This window comes from Cladophialophora yegresii (genome assembly GCF_000585515.1).
Source record: "Cladophialophora yegresii CBS 114405 chromosome Unknown aczIN-supercont1.3, whole genome shotgun sequence".
Lineage (NCBI taxonomy): Eukaryota > Fungi > Ascomycota > Eurotiomycetes > Chaetothyriales > Herpotrichiellaceae > Cladophialophora > Cladophialophora yegresii.
The window spans coordinates 1,754,100-1,776,887 of NW_006913047.1; the positions used below are offsets into that span (position 1 = coordinate 1,754,100).

Sequence of the window (22,788 nt, forward strand, 5' to 3'; positions counted from 1 at the left end):
TTTACCTCCAAGACGGTCTAACAACTCCAACCTCAAAACAATGCTGCAGATATGGGCTTCCAATGGCTGTGAAGATTGTCTTGATCTACTTGCATCAAAACAGTGAGGAGAGGTAGAGTTGAAGTCGAGGTTTGGCAAGCGAGTTTGTAGCTCCAGGCGAACCTCAAGCTTTACCGAATGTGGAAGAAGCAGGACAAGGTTCGACTCAGAACTGTGGAGCTCTGTGAGAGTCACGTGAATACCATGACTCAGTCAAGCCACCATTCTAGACACCTTACGCGTGACGCGTCGCGTTGTCTTCTCCGCTCCCCTCGATAGCAACGAAGCTGTCTGCACATGAGATCAAAACACAAGCGGCAGAATCTGGAGGAGTCCGGTGTAACTTGAGACGACCAGTCTGAACCAGGAGCGCCAATACTGGGGCCTCACGACTGAACATCTTCCGCGACTGGTGCAAGCTTGTCACTGTGCAGGAGCAGGGCTCTTCCTTTCAGCATTGCGTTTACTCTCACACATCGGAAGGCTCTTATCAGGCGGCCGCTGCCGTATGTGTGCATGTTATTCTCTCCTTTCCCAACAAATTGCTCTCGTCATGGCCAGGCTGAAAACGGTTTTGGTAACTGGTCGGTGTGGGAAACTAGTACATACTAAACTAGACGAGATTCAACACCCGAATCAACCAGTATACTGACTCACAGAGTCACCTGACACGTGGGTAATCGCGAGAGACGACACGTCGCCTATACCCTCGTGTCGACTGAGGTCAATGAAGTCGGTAATTGCCAGCACATAATCTGAGCGTGGATGATTTGGAGGATGTGCGTTCTAAAGACTAGGGCCCTCGAAAGGTGGTTGGGAAAAAGAAGTAGTGGAGACGATGTTCGTGGGTGCATCTTTGCAGGATGAGATTATCGAGCGTGACGGAGCTCGACAGTCTTCCATACTAACAGGTTCTGCCGCATTCAGACACTATCAGTGTGAACGACATCACGCCGGCACGCCGGCACGCCGCCCACGCACCAAGCCGAGGGCTACTAACACAGGCCGACGGACCACCATTTCTCAGCCGCTGTAGGTATTGGACAAAAGCGTCCAAACGCTTGCATGCGGCGATCTTGCCGAATCAGTTACAGTCGACGTGGATGATGTATTCATATGGTGCTCAGCTCTTCACGAGCCGCTCTTTTGGCTGCTGGAAAGTCACGCCAACTCGTGCGAGGCCGCGAGAGTGCGCCAAGCGCGACCAATGAGGCGGAATTTCCATGACACTGCGGTACAGTCAATCGAAGCTGCCGCTTCCTGGGTCGGGAACCGCTGACAACAGTTGCCGTCCTGCCTCCCGCTTGGTGGGCTTAACTGTCTTCACTTCTCATTCTCGCTGCAGTTAGCTCGCGTTGACTCGGCGTCCAACTGATGATCCGAAAGCATCAGATCCTGTCCTTCCTCCTCCTCATTTTCCTCAAAGGTGTTCATTTCCAGAGTAGCGTCCACACACATGTGGCTCCAGGTGCCAGAGTCGGACGCGGCCACACGTTGCGATGCTGTCCAGGTGCGTGCTCCCGCTAGGTTGTCAGAGGAAAGGAACATAGTGTCCGAGGCAATGATGCGAGACTGGAAGGCACTTCCAATTCCGATGAGTTCCTCAGAAGGTGTCATCATGTGTATTGTCATGTCATCAAGCGAAACGGGGGACGGATATTCGTCGGCTTGCAAACTTCCGCCGTGCACATTCGCCGTGGTGGATGGGGCCTGTCCACCCTGGCCGGCGCCGCCTTCGGTCACTTCTGTCGGACAAGCTCTACACTTTGCATGTCTGCAGCTTAGGCACGTTCGTTGGCGGAAGCTGAATCCTTGGGCAAAACCGGTGCAAGAGCAGCAAAACCATACTGCATAGTTGAATGTCGGGGGGGGATTGCTGGGTCTCACGCCCGGCCGTCGCTCTATCTGATCGCCTTTGGAAGGTTGTAAAGGCCCGCGACTGCGACTGCCGAAACCATTTCCGGCATCAAAGCAGTGTTCAAGTGGATCGCGGTTCGACATATTCTATCCTCAGGCTTCCGGGGCTCGTCATCGGACCCGACGAAGTATGCGGCCACCCGCCAGCTATAGCACGAGATTCGGCATGGAGGAAGCGTGCATGCTGGCTATTCAACGGTTTGGTGAGGTTGACATACCCTCCTGTGTACGCGTGAGGCTCTGTCTACGGACGATGCGGGGTGGCCGCACGGTGTTTCGTTCGAGACCAGGCGCTTCGCGGACCAATCGCTTCATGCATGCGTCTCGTCGTTGCTCTTCTTCATGCCTGATGGTCACCTTGATACAGTATCCGAGCTTCCTTCCACGGAAGCGTGGCACAATCACCAGATCATGCCTGCCAACGTGTCTGTTCACTCTACTCCTGCCAACCATACGGGATCTCCTACCGGCACCCCGACCCCTACCCCCTCTAATCACTCGCCAACTGGACCTCAACCTGGCGTGGGCGCACCGAACTCGCCCCAGCCCAAAGCAGCTTTAACCCGACGCGAGGTCGAGGAGAAACCATGGAAGTATATCGGCTACAAAATCTTCTCACAATGGCTTGCCTCGGACGCGGATTTCTTCGTGGTCCGTAGATTTGAAAACCTCAGTGCGAGGGTGATCCTGTCACTGCAATGGGAAATCTCCGTGCTAGAGCGACAACTAGAGGAGCTGGACGATGTCTTTTCCGCCCGAGACGCCCCGGACGTCAACAACGGATCGTTGCACTGGCTCGACGACGACCGGAGAGCACTGCTGGCAGACATCCAGGTCAAGCTGCAGGAGTACAACAAATTCGTCCTCCGGCACTCGGCGCTGAGAGAGCGACCCCCCGCGTCGAAGCACGACGTTACGAACGTCAAGAACTGGCGCGCCACGTACCCGCACGCCATTGACCCAGAGGAAGCATCTTTCATAGACCGGGAAGACGACCTCATCAACGTCGTGCCCGTGCCGAAGACGCCCCTCCGGACGGCAGTCGAGCGTTTCATCGGGCTCGGTTGGAATCGCTTGTTCCTACGGAGTCCGCAACGTTTTGATGACCTTGAAGGCGGGGAGAAACGGCCATACTTCGAATACGACCCCTCCAGCACGAGATATTACTCCGACAGCCTGGTAGACGGTTTCTTCACCGCCATAGTCTGCATCATCGGCCTGATCATGCTGGTCACTCCGCTGTGGATCCTCATGTTCGTGGACCAGCCGATCCAGCAGTTGGGCGTCATCACGGGTTTCATAGTCCTGTTCCTCGGCCTCATCCAATCCGTCACGGTGGCAAGGCCGTTTGAGAGTCTTGCGGCGACGGCAGCGTAAGTCACATCCCGGTAATCTCGAAGGGAGCTGTCAGACCCAGCGTCCGGAGCCGCGAGAAGTCGATTCAAATTCAAGACGCTATGGCTGACTGCGTGCATTCGCGATACTAGGTACTCGGCTGTGTTGATGGTGTTCATGCAGATGGGTGGACCTGCCAGACAGTAACGCGGCCACCAGTTTGAAGGTTCTATGAGCGAGCAAGCTTGCCAAAGATGTCTGTACTACAGTGCCAGGTCGGCAGGGCGGAGGGATGTCTCCTCGCCTTTTTCGTCGTGTACGTGCGAATATGTGGCGACCTACCAAGAAGCAAGCAGTCGATGGACGGGCTGAGGCTTGGATTGCAGTGACAGCTCTTGCCACTCCTGGCAGGAACCTTTTGGCCAAGGAGGGTTCAATACAAGTGAGTACGAATTCAGTTCGGAACCCTATTCAGTCCAGAGGCTAACTAGCCATATAGTAAGGAGGGTCAAGTACTCAATCACGGTCATTGTCACAGTCACAGTCACAGTCGAGGCCGCATCATAGCCATCCAAGCCAGTGACTTGGCCTCAACCCATCTTACCTTTGAGGGATATACGGCTGAGAGGACGAATCCAGCGAAATTTCGTCTAGTCCAACGACTCATCGCACGAACCATGGTTCACGTGTACTCGTGCCCTTACAGTCTTGACGCTCGCTCTTTCGCTGAACTTCCAATGCTCGTCCACTCGTCTTCTTTGATATCCTGAAAATCCATGACTCGATCCGCACCTTCAGGTCCGAATCTGCCCTGCAAATCTCCCCAATCTCGTCTGACCGCTGTCTCGGGCCTCCATCGAAAGCTGTGCTTCAACCGCTCGTCCAATTTCTCTTCCATCGCATCGGCAATGAAGCCTCCAATCGAGGGAATATGAGCAAACCCATGGCCGCTGCCCCCCACACCAAGCACCAAAGAAGGGTACTCGGGATGTAAGGAGATGAGAAAGGCACGATCCGGCGTATCCGCGCACCAGCAGATGCGCGCAAAGCTGAACGGCCGATCCGCAAGATGGGGCATGGTCTCGCGCAGGAAGGCACGGCACCGAGCCTCGCTTTCGAGTGGGATTTGGTGCTTCGCGAACGGCGTGCTTTTGTCACCGGTACCGGTACCAGTAGTACCAGTCCAGTTACAGTACCCAGGATGCTCATCGCACATCTTCAGCTCGTGATGCTCCGCGTCGGGTTCCATGAAGAAGCCCCGCTCGACGTTGAACAGCACGGGCAGGTCCCTGTACAGCGCGGCCTCGTCGGGCGTCATCTTGAGATGCGCCAGCGTCCAGGCCGTCGGGCGGAGCTGATCCTCCATGTCGAAGAGCATCGCGGCGTTGGCGCCAGCACACAGGATCGTGCGGTCTGCGTAGTGCGCCTTGCTGTCCGCGGTGAGCGCGCCTTTCACGTCAGAACATTCATAGATCAGCCGCGTGACCCTGCCGACTTGGTCTCCCGTCACGAACGCGACGCCCAGCCGCGCGGCTTCGCGGGCCGCGCTCTCCATGCTCTTGCGCGCGTGGACCCAGCCGGCGCCGCTGCCGCTTTTCTTCCACCAGCCCTGCCAGCCGGGGAAGTCGCCCGTCAGGACGCCCTTGGGCATGGTGGCGCGGAACTCTTCCTTCGTGCGCAGAGGAATCCACCCGTCGGCCTCGCTTGGGCCGTCAGGCGAGTTCATATACGCCCGCGCTTTGTTAGATGTGGCTGCAACAATGCACCCGGTCTCATGGAAGTAGGGCTGAAATACCGGGTCATGCAGCCATCCCGCCGTGGCGGCTTCGAGAAGCCTGTGCGACACGTACCGCTCGTCCTCGTCTTCACCTGCGAACGAAGCGAGCTCGAGGATCTTGTTCAAGTCATTGCCTGCCGAGATTGGGGAGGGGACGGCATAGGCGTCGAGCACAGTGATGGACGTGTAGCCACGTCGAGCGAGGTGGAGGGCCGTACTACAGCCCCAGGTGCCTCCGCCGACTATGAGGATCTTGGAGGTGTGCGAGAGAGGGGATCCCGACGCCATGTTAATACCTAGCCAAATACTGCGTAGAGTGAGGCGGAAGAAAAAATGCTACCGAGCGCAGAACTCTAGAGAGACCATGCCTGTAGAGAGGCCACGCGTGCTTAGCATGTGGAGAGACGGGCTCGCCACGGCCTGAATGTGACGTGGTAGTAGACCGCAGTGTTATCGGATTTGGACGCGATGCGCACAGAGATGAGTACTGTACAAAGGAGAAAACGTCCGGGCAAAGTCGACCGACGACTCTCCACATTTCCCATCGCTACTACGGTGCATTCGTACGGAGTATCGAGCTCGCCCTTCCCATGAGAGTCAGGGCTAACATGTTTTGAGTGTAATACAGTAGCGATCTTCAAGGGGAAACCGCCTTCCCACAAGAGGCCCAGCTTCGTCGGACCTGGTGTTTGACCCAAGACCCATTCAAGGGAGTATCATGCCGACTACAAAAGCCACAGGTCCACAGATGGTTTCGCTACCCAAGAGATACACCCATACAGGACGACTCGTCATCGTCCTTGGACATCAACTAGGACATCCATGCTCAACATCCAATACTTGATATCCCAACATCGAATAGTAATTGAGTTGGACTCCTCTGCTTTCGAAAACACGCTACTTCTAATAGATCAAGCCACAGTATTCATAGAGCATGCCACAATGTTGACGCCGGGCCTACGTAGTATACGGATCATCTGGATAACAGCATTCTAGCGCGCATAGAACACTGGCCCTCGGTTTCCTGTCAGTCCAGTTGCAGTTGACTGTAGTCCAAGGTAAGGTGTGCACCGTACTCTGTACTTGCTTCAGACTCTGACTCTCTTCGCAGCTTCCAACCTTGTTTTCTCTAGATTCCTCGCACGTTTCCTCTCCTCCCTCTCTGCTTTCGCCTTGAGATACCGCTCCGTGTGCTTCAACACCTGCCCTTCCTTGCCGCGCACAGTCATGTCATGCACCACGGGCGGCTTCGTGAAGAACAAGATCCGCCCCTGATCATCCTGCGGGAACTTGTCGCGGATGGATTTTGGAATGGATGCGTTGGCGGTGTCGGAGAGTACAAAAACGTCGCTGGCGCGGTGGTCCGGGTAAGTGCTTGCGGCAGCGGGGGTCGCTGCAGAGTAGTTTGAGTATGGTTGGGAGGTGGGCGCTGTGGTCGAGGTTTGTTGTTGATACAGAGGCCGGCTAAAGGCTGCTTGGGAATGAGAAGGAGTGGCTGATGAGGTGTAACTTCCTTGGCGGGCTGGAGTCAGGCTTGGTTGAGGTTGGATCTGTTGGTGCGTGGAATACGAATGATGGTTTTGCTGAAGGGCTGGTGTCGATGGGGCAATGTTGGCACGGTATGTGGTTTGTGACTGTGCGAAAGAGTTCTGTCTGCCGTACTGCGGAGCAGGGGAGATCGATTGGTGTTGATATGGGTTCGGGGTCAAGGACGGTGACGGGCGTGTGAGTTGAGGCTGCAATGTAGGTGTGTGGCTTGCACCGTTGACAACCGGGCGTGGCGCCATGCTTGTGACAGTGCTCATGGATGGCTGTCTTACAACAGGCGGCGGGGGTGTAGGAGGTGGCGGAGGAGTTGGTTCAGGTGGTGGTGATTGCTGTTTAGCTCAACAAAGGTCAGTCACAGGTCTTTGCGCGGTGGCCAAACGGAGCAGCTGCACTCAGTGAACACCGCAGAAAGGATCTGCCAAAATCACGAAAGACTTACGTTTTCATCGCGGGGTTGTTTATGAATGCCTCCAACTATAGGTGGTGCGTTCGGATGACCCCATTGCGGCGTAGGGAGAGGACCCGACTCCTTCATATCGTCCTTCAACAAGTGCTTGAGTGGACTGGGCACTTTCTTGATCTTCCGCGGGTTGTCAAACAAGTCCATTTCATAGTCCTTGTCCCGAACCTCGTCGGGTAAGCAGCTGGCCCAGGTCTTGATCTTGTTGAACCTGTGTTTTTCCTCGTTATATCGAGCCTCACAGACGTAGACCTCGGTGGTTGTGCTGATATTGCGAGGTCTGCCCCGGGTATACCTGGTGAAGAACATGACAAAGCAACGGTCGAGGACCTCGTCGATCTGGTGGTCTCGATACTGCCCGGTCTTGACAACTTCATTCGGCCAGAAGTGCTTCTCGTACTGATGCACCGTCTGTTCGGGTCGATAGTACCAGCAAGCATTGATCCATTTCTGCCCCTCGGTGTCTTCCCAGGTTCGGTATATTTGAGCGACGATGGGTTTTGTCACATCATTCTGGTTCTGAAGATGAACCCAATCACCGACCCGCCAGAGCTCATTCTTGTGGAGGATGCCGTTCGGTAAGGGTCTCCGCCCATCCTCCATAAGGTACTCGTCATCGGGTTTGGCTTTCTCAATCTCAACTAATTTCTGCGCTTCTGCGTGCAAGTCTGCAGCATCTTGATAGATCTCACTACCATCCTCGTTGAACTGCTTTGCGTTGTTGAAAAGAAGATCAATATCCTTCATGAAGTGCTCGAGGGATTGATACTTCTTCCGCTTAGCTTTCTTCTTGATCATGTCGAGGGCAATTGGGTCTTTGATCTCAGCGAAGTAACTTGGGTACTCCTGCTTGTCGGGTAGTCGCTCAAAGTGACGGATTTTCAGGTTGCCGGCCTTGTCCTTGGGCTTCCGAAGACCTTTGAGAATGGCTTTGACCCGAGCTTCCATAGGGGTGTCGACCTTGGGAGGACGTCCTCGCCGCTTGGGCTCGCCGGCCTTATCATCGTCATCGCGGCCTTTGCGTCCAGAAATACTGGTCCGGCCACCTCTTCTGCGTCTCTTTCGCTTGCCATCATCTGAATCGTCCTCGGCGCCGTCCTCATCCTCATCCTCCTCGTCCTCGTCGTCATTGTCCTCGTCATCCTCTGAAACGGGCGTCGGCTCAGGTGTCGCGTCGGGTATCTCTCCAAGGTCTGGGAAGACTGTTTCCTCTTCCTTGATCAAGCCTTCATCTACCAGTTTCTTCAGCTCCTCCTTGAAGACGTTTTGCAGCAAGAACACGTCGCGCACTGGGCCAGAGTTGGGTCGATTATAGACCTGAGCGTTGTGGACGATCATGGCAAAGTCCCGGACGAACTCAGGAATGCCTGTGTATTGCTTCCTCTGGATCTTCTGCTTAAGAGTACTAATGGCGACGGGATCCTTGATGATTTCGTGGTAATCTGGCAGGACCCTTCGATTCGGTATGCGCTTGAACAGTTGCGAGGGAAAGTAGTCTCTGCGGTGCGCGTCAGCCTTCGCCTACTGAGGATTGTGCAACAGGCGCCACAAACTCATTTTTGACCTGAATCTTATGGTTTGTCAAGGTATCCGTAATGCTCTTGAGGGCTTTGTATTGGTCACGAGAAACAGGGCGGCCGTCGCCTTCTTCTCCTGGCGCATCATCTTCGTCGGCTTCAGCGTCCTCCTCAGCATTATCGTCCGCAGCAGCCTCCTCTTTCGCGTCGGTCGCGCCTTCGTCCTTCCGGGGAGGCTCGACTTCGATTGACTGCACGGGCTCTGACGCCTTAGCATCTGCACTTTCCAAGTCGGTCATTTTTCACCGTAACTACCGCGTCAGGTCTATGCGCAAGGAGGGGAGGGGAGGTTGTTGTGATGACAATGACATTGGAAGACCTCCTCGACGTCCGGCTTGTACTGTATATCGCGTTCATGGATGATGCGACATGCGGCAGCGGGGACAAAGGAAAGCCTGCGGAAAGCCGCGTCTCCAACCTCTGAAGAAGGAAATGTCTTGGCGAGCTTGACTGTCGCTGAGGCTTCCCAGCGACGACCTCACTTCAATTCGACATTACCCCTCTGATTACTTTATATCATCGACAGTGGTTGCTGTGGACAAGCATGTCCAAGCCTTCAAGTCTAATGAGTTCGGAGAACGCGTCCTAGTCGTCGAGTCGCGTCGAGGGCCCAGTCGGCAACTCTGGGGTTAAGCCGGACTTCACCACTCCCAAAAGTCCGTCGAGGACCTGTTTGGTTGGTAAGACGTAGAGCGACTGTCCTCTGTTTGCAATCTATCGTTTGCGTGCATAGGAATCAGCTGTCCAAAGGGATCTGTGCAGGTGCCATCTCGACAGCTGCCGCTTCATCACTTCCATTTATGACCACGTCCTTCCAAGTGGCAAGATTACAGCCCTCTACAAGATAGCCTTCTTTGAAACACTGGGGACTGGAACCGCCTTGATTAATCCTCTGCCACCTGCTCTGACACGCAAGACAAGATGAGGGTCCGAATACGGGGCCCTTCTGGCAAATCCTCCACAGTCTCTCTCGACGACTCCGCCACAATAGACACATTGCAGAAAACAATAGAGACCGAAACATCATTATCCTCCTTCGAGGTCAAATATGGGTATCCGCCGAAGACACTCTCACTCGACGAGCAACCAGCCTCCAAGCTTCTTTCGGAACTTGATGTCAAATTGAATGGAGAGCAGCTTATTGTCAACGAAATCAAATCCTCCAGCCAAACAGGTGGGCTGCAACCCACACCCAGTGACGCTGCAAAGAACGCCATCCGGACAGCTGGACCCTCGACAGACCATGGCAGAGTGGCTCCCCATGTACCAGCTCCTGCTCATTCAAGCTCGAAAACTCCGGGACACTCCGCAGCACCCCTCTCACTATCACGGAAGAAGAACGCAGAAATGGACGATCCTCCAGAGATCTGGTGTCCGGATCTGCAAGGCACCATGGTCTTGCGAATAATGCCCGATGATAATTCCTGCCTCTTCAGAGCTGTCGCCAGCGCCGTTTTGTCAGACGTTGATGCCGTGACTGAACTCCGGTCAATCATCGCGCAGCACATTCAGGCAAATCCGGAGAAATACACCAAGGCGGTTCTTGACAACAAAGAGCCTGACGCTTACTGCCGTTGGATCCAGACGGAAGATGCTTGGGGCGGTCAAATTGAGCTCGATATACTCAGTCAGCACTTCGACATCGAGATCTGCAGCATTGATGTGCAGAGCTTACGCGTGGACAGATACAATGACCAGGCGCAAAGCCGCTGTTTTATTGTATACTCTGGCATACATTACGACACAATCGCTCTGAGCGTCCAGGGCCAACCACCAGAATTCGACGTCAAGCAATTCATGCAGCCATTGGCGGATGAAGCGCTTCCGCAAGCCATCGCCTTGTGTCAGAAACTGCAAGAAAAGCACTACTTCACGGATACGGCCGGTTTTCAACTCATGTGCAATGACTGTGGGGTCAAATTAACTGGCGAGGCTGGGGCCATGAAGCATGCGCAGGAGACGGGACATATGAATTTTGGGGAGGCCTCGTGAATGGATGTACCGCGCGCCCTGACAGCATGAGCAGGATCTCCTGCGCCAGATGCCGTCTTACTTACGGTCTGCGCAAGAGCTCATTTTTTGCTTCTTGGTTCCTCGATTTCAGAGGGATTTCGCAGTAGCGCCTGTCAACGAAGTGAGATAGGTGACGTCTGGCTACCGGTCTATCCGATGTTCAGGCCTTTTGCGTGGGAAATCAATACCTTCGTCATCTGGCGTTGACCGACTTTCCCATACTTTATAGTCGGCAGGCTACGACGGAGGCCCCTGCGTTTCTGGGTATACAGTAGCCAATTTTCCTTCAGTGATATGCTCTGCTGACCGTGTCAATGCCGGCTAGCCATTAGACCTGGTGCCGCCACGGTACATGCCAAATAGTCGACCCGACAGATGTTTATGTAGGTTCTGTGTATATACTGGTCTTGCGCGGCGGAAACTAGACGACTGCACTGATAGGGAGTAATCACCAGAAGTGCCACTAAGTGCGTACGCCTTATCATCCTGGTTACCCCCGGGTTGCTTACACCGTACCATAGCGCACGCTGGAGTAGCTTGCGAGGTGTGGAGTAACAACCTCTGCAGTCGTGGAGGGTGACCCTTAAATCATACATACCTACGGTAGCCTCACTTGTTCCGACGACCCGGCTCACTCCTGACCAGACATACGGCTGGTAGAGCTGGGCAGCCACCAACAGGTTGGGCCCGGATTCCTCGAGGTTCCAGGCCGCCGACTCGACAACATCCGTCAGGTCTGGCTCGCTCCACTATACGAGATTTTGCCCTTGGCTGGCCATTGAGCATGTTGGGGCGCTGTTCCAACTTTCTGCTGTGCGGCCCGCACTGGCGCTTGTAACCGAGGTCGAACGGGGGCTGAATGTATATATCGTTCGATCAATGCCCCTCGAGCCTGCGAAACCGAATGGACTAAGGACATTTCTGGCCTGATAAGCTACCAGTGGATAATCCTCTCCCATCAGCTTCACAAGCACCTTCACAATGGCGTACGCACAATCATGGCTCGACGTATGTTTCCCCCACCCTGATCATCTGCGGTATCTCCTCTGACACGTACACTACAGTTGGAGAAGAACCTGGGCGGGCGGATGGTGTTGACCGGGACACCAGAGGAGATCCGAGCCCAGTACGACCAGCTGGTGGCCATGCTCCTCCCGCAACTCCCTCCCCCATCCGAGGCCGTCGAGAGCAAGGACGGTGATGTCGACGGGATCAAGTACCGCCTGTACACGCCCAAGGAAGCCGCCAAGTCCGGGCCCCTCCCCGTCGCCATCTGGACACACGGAGGCGGGTTCATGACCGGCGACCTCAACTCGGACGATCTTCTGTGCCGGATCGTGGCCGAAGCCGTGCCTTCGATCGTCGTCAACATCGACTACCGCCTTGCTCCCGAGCACAAGTTCCCCACCCAGCTCGAGGACTGCCTGAAGGTGTACAAATGGGTGAGCTGGCGGCCCTGCGCAATTTAAGACTTTGGATGGATGTCTCTAACGCGGGTTGTATTCACTCTAGGCACGCCAGAACGCGAGCTCCTTTGGCGGCGACCCGAACAAATTCTACACCATCGGCGGCTCGGCGGGCGGGGCGCTGGCCCTGCAAATCGCCAACCGCATCGTCAAGGACCCCTCGAAACGCGACGGCATCCGCGGCATCGCGGCGATCGTGCCGTGCGCGCTGCACTACGACAACGTCCCGGACGAGTACCGGGGCTTCTACAAGGCGTACGAGGACAACAAGGAGGGCGTGCCCATCATCGACAAGAAATCCATGGAGATCTTCTACGAGCACGCCGGCGCCGATCCCAAGGACCCGGACATGTTCACCGCCCTGGCGACGGACAACCACAAGAACTTCCCACCCACGTACTTTGTCAGCTGCGAGATGGATCCCCTGCGCGACGACGCGTACGTGATGGAAAAGGCGTTGAAGAAGGCCGGCGTGCCCACCAAGCATGACCACTACAAGGGACTGCCCCATTATTTCTGGATTTTCCCGTCCGTTCCTGAGGGCCAGCAGTTTGTGGGTAACTTACTGCAAGGTATCAAGTGGCTGATCTCGCAGATGTGAGGCGAGGGAGAGGTTCCTGGCGTTCAAGTCCTGGAAGCATCATAGGTGCAGAGGACTAGTATTTGCATGATGGACGACATCAAATATCTAGAGGAAGAAACCATACCTCACCGTCAATTCCGACGCCGCGAGCAGTCTCTCTGTGGGAATCGAAGCCGCTTTGGCAGACGAGTGCAAATATTCGCATGTGAAAAATCGACCCCCCAACGCTGCGGGGTTGTCCATAAACAAACCCCGCCAAACTTCCCCCTGCCCCTTCACGCATTCTACAGTACCCTGTCCCCCCACTTTAGGGCTCCTCGGTCCCCTGCATGGGCGTTCGTACCTGACAACTCGTGCTCCGTGCGACAAGTAAATAATTTCTCCATCTCCGTCTGCGCAGCCTTACCGCAACCCTACGCGTAGCCTCGCCAGACAAATCTACGCCGTCTCTACGAGCACAAACTCCTCCACGCCGTGTCTTCCCATGGCAACACCCTACCTCACGAGCCTGGATGGCTTCCCCTCAACGTTCCCGTCCACCACACCCAACGTCCTCGACAGCCCCATCACCACGGAAACCGATGGCCTCCAGGGTTCGAGACGCAGCACCGCGCTCCTAACCACGAAGCTCACGTCCGTGCTGGCCTCGTCATACGCGGACCATGAAATCCGAGACACCCTCCGCCTGCTCGACACGCGGGGCGTTACAAACGACGAAACCACGCGACGGCACCTCAAAGCAAACGCCCAGAAGGAGGTGATAGACTGTGATGCGCGCATCGTGGCGGACTTTGGCGACGTCGCGGCCCAGCTCCGGCGGGTAGGCGACATGATTGGCACTTTGAACGCCACGTGCGCGGCCATGAGGACGCACGTCCTGGCGGCGAAGAGGGAGAGTGGGCCGACGTTGGAAGAGGCAGGGCTGCTGTTGAAGCGGAAGCAAGACACCGAGCGCAAGGAACAGCTTCTCCGGGCATTTCGGAGCCATTTCCTCGTCTCGGACGACGAGATGGCTCTCTTGACTGGTAGTACTCTCGATGTGGATGAGCGGTTCTTTACAGCGCTCGCGCGCGTCAAGGGCCTGCATAGGGATTGTTCGTTGCTTTTGGGGTATACTGTAACTTCGACGGCGTCACCGAGTGGCTTAACATTGACGGCACCGGAAATGGATGACGAAGGCTCCTCGCGGCTTGGTATGGAGCTGCTTGACTCGACGACTCGCACGCTCGATGCATCGTTTCAGAAACTCTACGGCTGGATTCAAAGTAGGTTTAGGACGCTTGACATTGAGGACCCGCATATTTCGGGAGGTATCCGGCGAGGTCTGCGCGTCTTGTCCGAACGGCCTACCCTGTTCCAGAAGTGTTTGGACTTCTTTGCCGAGTCGAGGCAGAAAACGCTGAGCGAGGGGTTTCAGGACGCATTGACGGGAGCTGCTGGTGGGCCCGGCTCGGGCAAGGCGATTGAGTTTTCGACCCACGAACCTTTGCGCTATGTCGGCGATATGCTCGCTTGGGTGCATAGCGTTTGTGTCTCAGAGAAGGAGGCTCTCGAGGGGCTGTTTGTTGGTGATGAGGAGGAGTTGGCTAGAGGGTTGAGCGAAGGGCGAGCAAGTGAGCCGTGGGCAGAGATTCGCAGTGTCCGACGGGGCAGTGGTGTTTCTGATGACGAAGAAGAGGGTGAAGAGCACGGAGTGTTCGATGGCAGGAAAGCTCTTTCGGAGCTGATATCAAAGAACCTGTCGCTCGTGTGTCAAACTCTGCAATCGAGGATTGACATCACGGTACGGACGAGTGGAAATCCTGTTTTCATGTTCAAGGTGTTTAACCTGCTGGACTTCTACCGTGGCATATTCGCAAAGTTGCTGGGCGACGACAGTACTCTGACAAAGATTGTTCAGCAACTCCAGGCTTCCACGCTCTCACAGTTCGAAAAGGCTATGGAGGAAGAGACCTCTGCCGCCATAGCAACGATGGATGCAGAACCAACGCCGGATTTGACGCCTCCAGTGTTCCTAGCTACCGCATTATCGCAATTTAGCGAGATATGTCGGGCGAGAGGACCACAGATGACGGAAGCCGAACTCGAGCGCCTCTACACAGCAGTGCTGGGCGGCATCATCTCCGCTTGTGCCGAAGGCGCAACTCAGATTTCGGACATGCGCAGAAGCTGCATCTATAAGATCAATTACATGACCGCCTTGAAAGCGACATTGGCCAACGTGTCAGCACACTCAACTGCGTCGCAGGTACCGCTCCAAAAGTCCGCCCATGAGATTCAAACCTTGAGAGATCATTTAGTCGAACTGGTCAGCACAACATTCCTTGAGGACTCCGGCGTCGCGGACCTCACGCAGGAGATTGATGGACGAAGGACCCAGCCCTCTTCGCAGAGAAGGAAGTGGCTAGTGGAGAACCTTGATGAATCAGCACAACGCTTGGACGAATTCCTCTCTTCTGCACTCATGGATGTGCAGGAAGCCCTTAAACCTCTCCTTGATCGTACATTTGCTAGCGACGTCGTTGCCGAGGCTGTGGAGAGGTTTTGTACTGACTTCGATGAGTTAGAGAGTTTGTTGGAGACTGAGGACATGGAGACTACAGAAACCGAACAAGATAGGGGCGGTGAGAACGGGCTTGACGAGGCCGATGTCAGCGAGGCGGTCGGCTCATTGAGAGAGCTGTACCCTAGGACTGGGGCAGAGGTACGTGCTCTGCTGAGTTAGCCAAAGGAATTCAAATGCCTCCTCTACCTTCTTCTCGCTAAGCGATGTGGGAAGCATGAGGTATGTGGTTGATGCTGCTCAGAGTGCAAAGTTCCACTATGTTTCTGCTTTTGTGGTCTAAACTTCTTCGTTGTTGCATGCGGTGATCAACTTGGGCGACGCCTCTTGTCATTGTCGTAGCATTTGAATTTGTCCGAAGCCTGGTGGTCAACGCTGGAGGCGCTAAAGGACTTTGTCGGCAGCAGAGACTATTCCCAGTCAGTATGACATCGGGTAGAGCTTAGACCAAGTTAACTTACCAGTGACACCAGTGTTGTCTGGCTCGACCGCGACTTTGACAACCTTTCCGTTATCGGTGAGTACAGCATAACGCTTGCTTCGGTTGTTCCCCAAGATCTTAGCAGCATCGAACTCGACATCCCAGGCGCGAGTGAACTCTCCAGCCGGGTCGGCGAGGAATCGAATGCCACTCTTCTTCGACTCATCCAAGCTCTTTGCCCATGCTTTCATCCTGTGAAGGAAAGTCAGCCGGGGCAGGTCCCTGTACGCAGACGTTCCTTGCTTACACGAAGGCATCGTTGACGGAGACCACAAAGACCTTTCCAGCATCCTTCAACTTGTCACTAGCAATATAGCCAGGGACATGTGTGTCTGAGCAGGAGGGAGAGAACGCCGCGGGGACGCCAATGACAACGCCCTTGCCGGAAGCGAGCTCTTGGGATAGGTTGATCTTGTTGCCGGGTGAATCCTCGTAGAGGTCGACGTTTGGGATGGAGTCGCCTTCTTTAACCTGCGGAGGAGTCAGTGCTGAGAAGCAGGAAGCATCGGGGATTGAGATACCATGATTGCAGGTGTTGAAGAGAAAGATCTGATGAATGGTTTGGAGGATGCAGTCCGCAATGAGGTCGACGAACGTAGAACGGATCGCGAGAACATTTATGTGACCGAGGGGCACTTTTTTAATGGAGATAATATTTGGAATGTACTCAGTATGGCCGATGCACTCCGCCAAATCTCAGTAATTCGTACGCTGTTCCGCTTGCTATTGTCAATCGGTGCTGCACGTCCCGCAGAAATGGTGCAAGAGCGACTGAGGACAACATGATGCGGGGTTTGGTCGCAGCTCACAGGAGCTTCTTCGAGCTTCTGCACCGGGTACCTGAGGGTGCTGAGGGTTGCGAGACCCACTATTGAACGATTACTCAATTCCTTGTCGGCCCTGCACCACATAGCATGAATGTTCTGTAACCTGCGTTTGTAGGATGAAAGGCGCGTCTATATCGGCTTTTTAAGTAATGTACTTAGCAATCCATGCTTAGATGACACGGGCAAACTTTTCTATTAGTCTCCCCAGCGTGAAAAGCTGGGGTTCCGTGTCTCCTCATTCCCCCATTCTCTTTTCACTCCTTTGCTATGTGCGACAAACTTCATGCACGAGGTATTTGGAATTATTACGATCTTGTCTTTGGAGAATCAACCAATAGGAGGCACAGGTAAGCTCGACCGGATCATGGGCCGCGGGCTTTACTCCAATCGCATATTTGACGGACACCTAGGGTAAAGCGACGGCCTTACAGGCAGACAGATCAGCAGTGCCGAGTACTCATACGAGCACCATGGACGACTGAGCAAACTTGGAAACGACTTGGCGATATAGAGGCCACTGAGAGAGTACTCCGTATTGCATCCCACCAAGCATTAGTGGTACGGCTATTTTTGCACAAGAACCCGGGCATCAATCAGGGCGCTCGCTTGGCTCTCGTCCCTGCGTCTTTCGCAAAGATTCGCGGCGCGACCGAGAACCTCTGTTAGAGCCGAAGAGCCCCTTTAGTTTCCCTGATCTGAAGCTTGCCCCAGTTAGACCTTGCCAAAGCTGAATATGTTCGACTTGCATACCCGTCTGCAGGAGTCGTTCCAGAGCGACAGAGCCTGAGACCCAGTCCGTGCTCCGCATGGTCTAGACTCACCCCATCATACAATGATACTGAGCATGGAACATGTGATGCTGTGCAGCAATATGATACCGACTTTGGAGGGTCATGCCCTTGGTGGTCCGTCGCCATGGAAAGTCGATGAGTGTTCACCCCTTAGGAAAGCCACATTTGTCTTGTTCTAAGCTTTAGCAAGGATCCTGATACACGATCTGATGCTAGAATGAACGGCTCGACTACTCCCTACTGAAGCCAGAAACAAATCTCGGGCAGGAATTGGTCTCACGGCTGCTTCCCCGGGGGGTTTCAAGTCGCTGAAACGGGGCCACGCCACAAGCCTATGGTGCAGGATCGCTTGGGCACACTGTTTTGTTAGACCCTGCCATTCTGCTTCGTGGCGATCCGCGATCTCGGTAGCGAAGCGAATCCGCGGACCTGGGAGCCTCGATCGCAGCAACAGGCCTTTTCGCTGATGACGTTCTTCACCAGGATGTTCAATGAATGCAAGATGCCATTACGGAAACAGAGACGTTTTTCCCAATGACTAGCCTCTAGACCCGCGTGCGACGATTTCACGCCACTGATAAGATTGACCGCGATCTCATGGCAATAGTAGACTTGTGCGATATATAGGTGCAAGTTGAGAGCTCTAAAATCATCACCACACCGCAGGAGTCGGGCACTACTGAATACGTCCTTAACTACCGTCTTTGCCAAAGCGGAACGCGGCAGCCACTCTGACTTCAGCCGTCCGCGCCGAGTCTGACGCAGCTGCTTTGATCGACGCATGATCGCCGTCAGCACCGGGTAGGATAGAGTGAGCGCATCCAAGCGCTTCCCACCACAATCGGAGTCTCGTCGGCGAAACCTGAGAGGAGATCTTGCGATCACTCAATCTGCTCCAAACACGTCAAAAATACAAGGCCATGGGCGCCTCCGCGCGGAATAGGCATAGAATAGTTTCTTTCGAGCATCGCCTTCTCTCCTGTCAGAGAGATTGCCGGCGGGCGGAAAGGACTCTAATGATACTGGGGACGCTGCCTCCGCTAACCAGTTGGTTATACACAGGACATTTCTCTGGAAACGAGTACCTCGTAGCTTGACAGATGCAAAGCCTGCACGACGTGCTCGTGTCTGCTTTTAGTACACAGACATGCGTCCTCGCACTAAGACGCTCGATCAACCGAAACATTGAATCTTTCGGCTACCGTTCGTTTGGCAGGTGCAGGGGATTGTGTGCCAGTCCCCGAGGTTGCTGCGTGTCGTGAAGATAGAATGATCGCCGCGAAGGAAGCTTTCGTCAGCATTAATATCGGCAGTCATGCACGAGTACAACGGCACAAACCGTTTTGCTCCCATCGCCCGGGATAGTTGTCTCTTGGGCAGTCGATCGTCCCTACCTCCGATTTGAGGAAGGTGAACAGGCTGAGAAGACCAAATCGGTGACAGAACGAGCGCCTCATCCGTCATTCTTGTCGCACTTAGGGCTCTTTTAGCGAATCTAGTTACGCCGCGAGCACGACTTTTGAGACTTTGCTAGGATAACGATCGCTGGTGGTGCGTTGAGGTTGGCGGGAAAATAAGGCCCGTCACCTGCTCTCCCCGATCCGATCGTTTCTTGTCGTTGAGTTTCTGATCCAGGAGCGTCCTGTCAATGCACGCTGTCATTGAGGTTCGCGGTTCTTAGCGCGCCGCAAGTGCTATGGCCATCCACCCAGTGCCCCCAGTTAGCCGAATTTCCCCTCGTCCTGGCGCTGTCGTTAAGCCGCAGGAGCTCCATGCCCGCTGAACCAAGTGTGCTCCTGGAAAATCCACCTGAGTGGTCCTTTCGATGACGCTCACTGGTTCAGCGTTCTTCAGCCAGCGAATGGCGTTGTGGCACTCGCGAGACACCGATAGAGGCAAAGCAAAACTGGTCGTTCCCAGGAATCTGGCGTTCTTATTCTTTTGCCCTCCAAGCTCCGACCGACGAAGGTGCAAGCCCTTTCCATACTCGTAAAAGATCCCACTTGCCTGCCAACTCTTGTCTCCGGGGCTCGTACCAATCCCTCATCCACCACTTCCATCTTCAGCATCGCTCACTTATTGACGTCTCATTGTCGCTTGACCACTGCTCTGCATCGTAGCCACTTTCGCCGTGTAGGCTGAACAACCGAACCCCCACCGAATCCCTCGACCGCTTTATATCTGGTCGACTGGCCTTGACCTCGAAGATCCCCCATTTCTCCGGCGCCGGAACCTGCATTTTGGCAACCACCGAACTTGAGCACCCGAGCTGTCTGTGCCCACTGGAAGCATCTACCACCAACGCATTCCATTCCAATCGCAATTGTCTGATGACAGTCCGCGCATACCTCGATCGGCTATTGTGATTATACCACTTCAAGACTCTTATACCACTTTCGCTCATTCGTAGCGATGCTGTGGTGATTCGGCTTTGCGCGGCGAATTGCATCACCGACTGCGAAGACACTTTTCGCACTCTTCAGACCTAGTCAGGCAGGGAAACACAGCACGGTCTGATTTACACGTAGATAGATCCAGTCAAGATGGACGGTGGCGGCGCAGCGAACAATTCAAGCGACTTTGTGCGCAAGCTCTACAAGTACTTGTCCCACGTGCGGCTCATCTGTCTATCGAGTACTGACCCATTTGCACAGGATGCTCGAAGATCCATCATACTCCTCAGTAGTGCGCTGGGGGGATGATGGCGATAGCTTCGTGGTCCTCGAGAACGAGAAGTTTACCAAGTCAATACTACCGAAACACTTCAAGCACTCGAATTTCGCTAGTTTCGTGCGGCAGCTGAACAAATATGACTTCCACAAGGTGCGGCAAAATAACGAGGAGGGGGGAACGTCTATGTACGGCGCAAACGCATGGGAGTTTAAGCACCCGGAGTTTCGGCAGCACAACAAAGACAGTCTCGATAACATCCGACGAAAAGCACCAGCGCCCCGTAAGCCGTCGAGTCTGAACGACGAACAGATACCAATTCAACAAATCGACCTCATGAACCAGCAGATTGTCGCTCAAGCCCAGCAAATAGAGTCCTTGGTCGCGACCACCAACCAGCTGCAGATGAACCATCAGATGATGGTACAGGAAATCCTTCGACTACAGAAGACAGTGCTCAATCATGACCGAGCCATGCAAGATGTCATGACATACTTGAATTCCGTCGATGCGAAGCAGCGGAGGGATAGCAAAGCACTGTTCGCCCCACCCGGCGAGGCCGCACAGACGAACACAACTCTGACGCCGACAAGCCAGACGATGCCTCCACAAGATGACGACGTCCCAGCGTCGCCTCTACAGCATGCTCAAAAGTTATTGGGCGATTTCAATGCCGATGGCCAATTTAACATCACAGCCCTCGAACAGATGAACACAAGCATCGCGACCCCGCCCGTTGGACAGGATCCTCGAGGTGGCGTATTCCGTGGACCCAATTCTGCCGCATCGAGTGGCACCATGACTTATGCGAAGATGAACCCCGCTGACCTCGAGACGGTGGTGTATCCGATGGGAACAACAAATGGCATCGACCCCATGTCCAGCGAGTACATCCACAACATCCCGTACCCGATGCCATCACGAGATGCACCCGATCCTCGGACACAGTTTGCCGATACTCGTAAGAAAAGCGGGTTGTCAGACCCGGGCTGGAGTCGGCCGCCCCGAATACTTCTAGTCGAGGACGACCCGACTTGTCGACAGATTGGCGGCAAGTTCCTGTACTCATTCGCCTGTGTCGTGGATTCTGCGCTTGATGGGCTGGAAGCTGTCAGCAAGATACAGGAAGGCAACAAATACGACATGATCTTAATGGACATTATCATGCCCAACCTGGACGGGGTGTCGGCCTGCCACATCATCCGCCAGTGTGACCGAACGCCGATCGTTGCGATGACCTCGAATATCCGGTCCGATGACATTCAGATGTATTTCCATCACGGGATGGACGATGTTTTGCCTAAGCCATTTACGCGGAAATCATTGCTTGACATGTTGGAGAAGCACCTGATGCATCTGAAGAAACTGCCACAGGGTATGGAACAGCAGCCGATGTCTGGGACGACTGCACCATCCGGAGCTGCATCATCGACGGCACATTCCGTCCGGGACGACATGTCAGCAGGCGCCTCCCCAGCTGGCTCGAGTGGGACGTGGAATTCACCCAGTCAGTATTCCGGCGTTTCACCCGTTAACCCCAACATGCACTATCCTGGCATATCCTCACAGCAACAGTACGTTGATGCAAATGGGAATGCATATCAAGCCGGGCCACAAACGCCCGTGGGCATGCGAGGACCGGGCATTATGGCGCAACAGTCACAACCGGCACATCGACGAGGTCAGTCCGAAATGTCCGGTGCAGCAGATATGGGGAGTGCGACCAAACGCCAGAGAATATATCCACCCCAGCAACAACCGATGGCGGCGCCAATGCGGCAATAACCAAATCGAGTGTTATAAGACGGGGCAATGCAGATAAAAGCACACATATACATTGCATGGTCAACTCTGGGAGAATCCACTGAGACCAGAATCGCCGCTGGGACCATGCTCCCCGTCCACAGCAGCTCGAAGGAGGCGCTACCGAGTGTACTTTAAAATCGCATAGCCGCCATGGCGTCCCGAGGCAGTCCGCACTGCTGCCTCTCGATTTGCACTGCTGCCCGGTCCCCTGAAAGCAAAAGGACAGCTCGAGAATGTTCGCACTTGTCTTTTAGCGGTTCAGAAGAGACGCCATGCTTAAGAGATGCTGAGTGTGGGGAGTGAATGGAAGGGGTCATGCCCGGTACTTTGACGGGGCATACAGAACCCCACTTAACGACTTGACGAGGACATAGGGGTGAACAAGAGCTGTTGGCGGGGTCTTGTATCATGTTACGATACCTTTTTTCAAGAGCGAGAATCGCTTTTGCTGAAAAGGACGGCCGAATTGCTCTTTGTGGATCCATATACCGGCGAGGGGGGACAGTTACCAATTGAGATAGGGCAATATTTATGGCGTGCTCTACTGAGGAACAGCAGAGAAGCTGATCTCCGAAGAATTTAGCACGATGTATGCCCTGCAATCGACTATAGTGAAGTGGATATCTTGGTGTACAGTACTTTCTACTGTGACAGAGTACAAGACTCGTCTCAATTCTGCTTCGCCGACCAAGAATGCGTGGCCGTCAGTGAATTTGCGCCGACTCTCAACTTCATGGAAGTGGCACATTCCCCCGTGGCAGTGTCCAAAGAAGAATACTCCACGCCCTCAGCGGGAAATACAACATGATGGCACATATGTAGACGACCTTCCTCAGCGGGCTGTCCCTGGGACAGCTAAACTGAATATCTCGCCCTCACTACCTATTCACCCTCCTATCGTACCTGAACCAAACTGGCTTTTCCTATGTCAATTC

General features: G+C 54.5%; 8 protein-coding genes across 8 annotated transcripts; 5 read left to right on the forward strand and 3 right to left on the reverse strand.

Moving 5' to 3' along the window:
* Positions 1-2,367: 2,367 nt before the first annotated feature.
* A1O7_04350 (uncharacterized protein) lies at positions 2,368-3,333 on the forward strand (the record flags this gene model as incomplete). The annotated part of the gene is made up of 1 exon (XM_007758361.1): positions 2,368-3,333. One exon carries the CDS (start codon positions 2,368-2,370, stop codon positions 3,331-3,333), a length of 966 nt encoding a protein of 321 aa, XP_007756551.1.
* Positions 3,334-3,991: 658 nt separating this feature from the next.
* Positions 3,992-5,356, reverse strand: A1O7_04351 (proline dehydrogenase; the record flags this gene model as incomplete). The annotated part of the gene is made up of 1 exon (XM_007758362.1): positions 3,992-5,356. One exon carries the CDS (start codon positions 5,354-5,356, stop codon positions 3,992-3,994), a length of 1,365 nt encoding a protein of 454 aa, XP_007756552.1.
* Positions 5,357-6,156: 800 nt separating this feature from the next.
* A1O7_04352 (uncharacterized protein) lies at positions 6,157-8,892 on the reverse strand (the record flags this gene model as incomplete). The annotated part of the gene is made up of 3 exons (XM_007758363.1): positions 6,157-6,945; positions 7,056-8,574; positions 8,630-8,892. The coding sequence occupies 3 exons, from the start codon at positions 8,890-8,892 to the stop codon at positions 6,157-6,159; spliced, it is 2,571 nt and encodes an 856-aa protein (XP_007756553.1).
* A 682-nt stretch (positions 8,893-9,574) lies between these two features.
* On the forward strand, positions 9,575-10,645 carry A1O7_04353 (uncharacterized protein; the record flags this gene model as incomplete). The annotated part of the gene is made up of 1 exon (XM_007758364.1): positions 9,575-10,645. One exon carries the CDS (start codon positions 9,575-9,577, stop codon positions 10,643-10,645), a length of 1,071 nt encoding a protein of 356 aa, XP_007756554.1.
* A 1,002-nt stretch (positions 10,646-11,647) lies between these two features.
* Positions 11,648-12,733, forward strand: A1O7_04354 (uncharacterized protein; the record flags this gene model as incomplete). The annotated part of the gene is made up of 3 exons (XM_007758365.1): positions 11,648-11,674; positions 11,731-12,108; positions 12,179-12,733. The coding sequence occupies 3 exons, from the start codon at positions 11,648-11,650 to the stop codon at positions 12,731-12,733; spliced, it is 960 nt and encodes a 319-aa protein (XP_007756555.1).
* A 466-nt stretch (positions 12,734-13,199) lies between these two features.
* A1O7_04355 (uncharacterized protein) lies at positions 13,200-15,440 on the forward strand (the record flags this gene model as incomplete). The annotated part of the gene is made up of 1 exon (XM_007758366.1): positions 13,200-15,440. The coding sequence occupies one exon, from the start codon at positions 13,200-13,202 to the stop codon at positions 15,438-15,440; it is 2,241 nt and encodes a 746-aa protein (XP_007756556.1).
* Positions 15,441-15,662: 222 nt separating this feature from the next.
* A1O7_04356 (peroxiredoxin (alkyl hydroperoxide reductase subunit C)) lies at positions 15,663-16,376 on the reverse strand (the record flags this gene model as incomplete). The annotated part of the gene is made up of 4 exons (XM_007758367.1): positions 15,663-15,688; positions 15,740-15,951; positions 16,007-16,230; positions 16,281-16,376. The coding sequence occupies 4 exons, from the start codon at positions 16,374-16,376 to the stop codon at positions 15,663-15,665; spliced, it is 558 nt and encodes a 185-aa protein (XP_007756557.1).
* Positions 16,377-19,920: 3,544 nt separating this feature from the next.
* Positions 19,921-21,832, forward strand: A1O7_04357 (two-component system, unclassified family, response regulator; the record flags this gene model as incomplete). The annotated part of the gene is made up of 2 exons (XM_007758368.1): positions 19,921-19,976; positions 20,032-21,832. The coding sequence occupies 2 exons, from the start codon at positions 19,921-19,923 to the stop codon at positions 21,830-21,832; spliced, it is 1,857 nt and encodes a 618-aa protein (XP_007756558.1).
* Between the last annotated feature and the right edge of the window lie 956 nt (positions 21,833-22,788).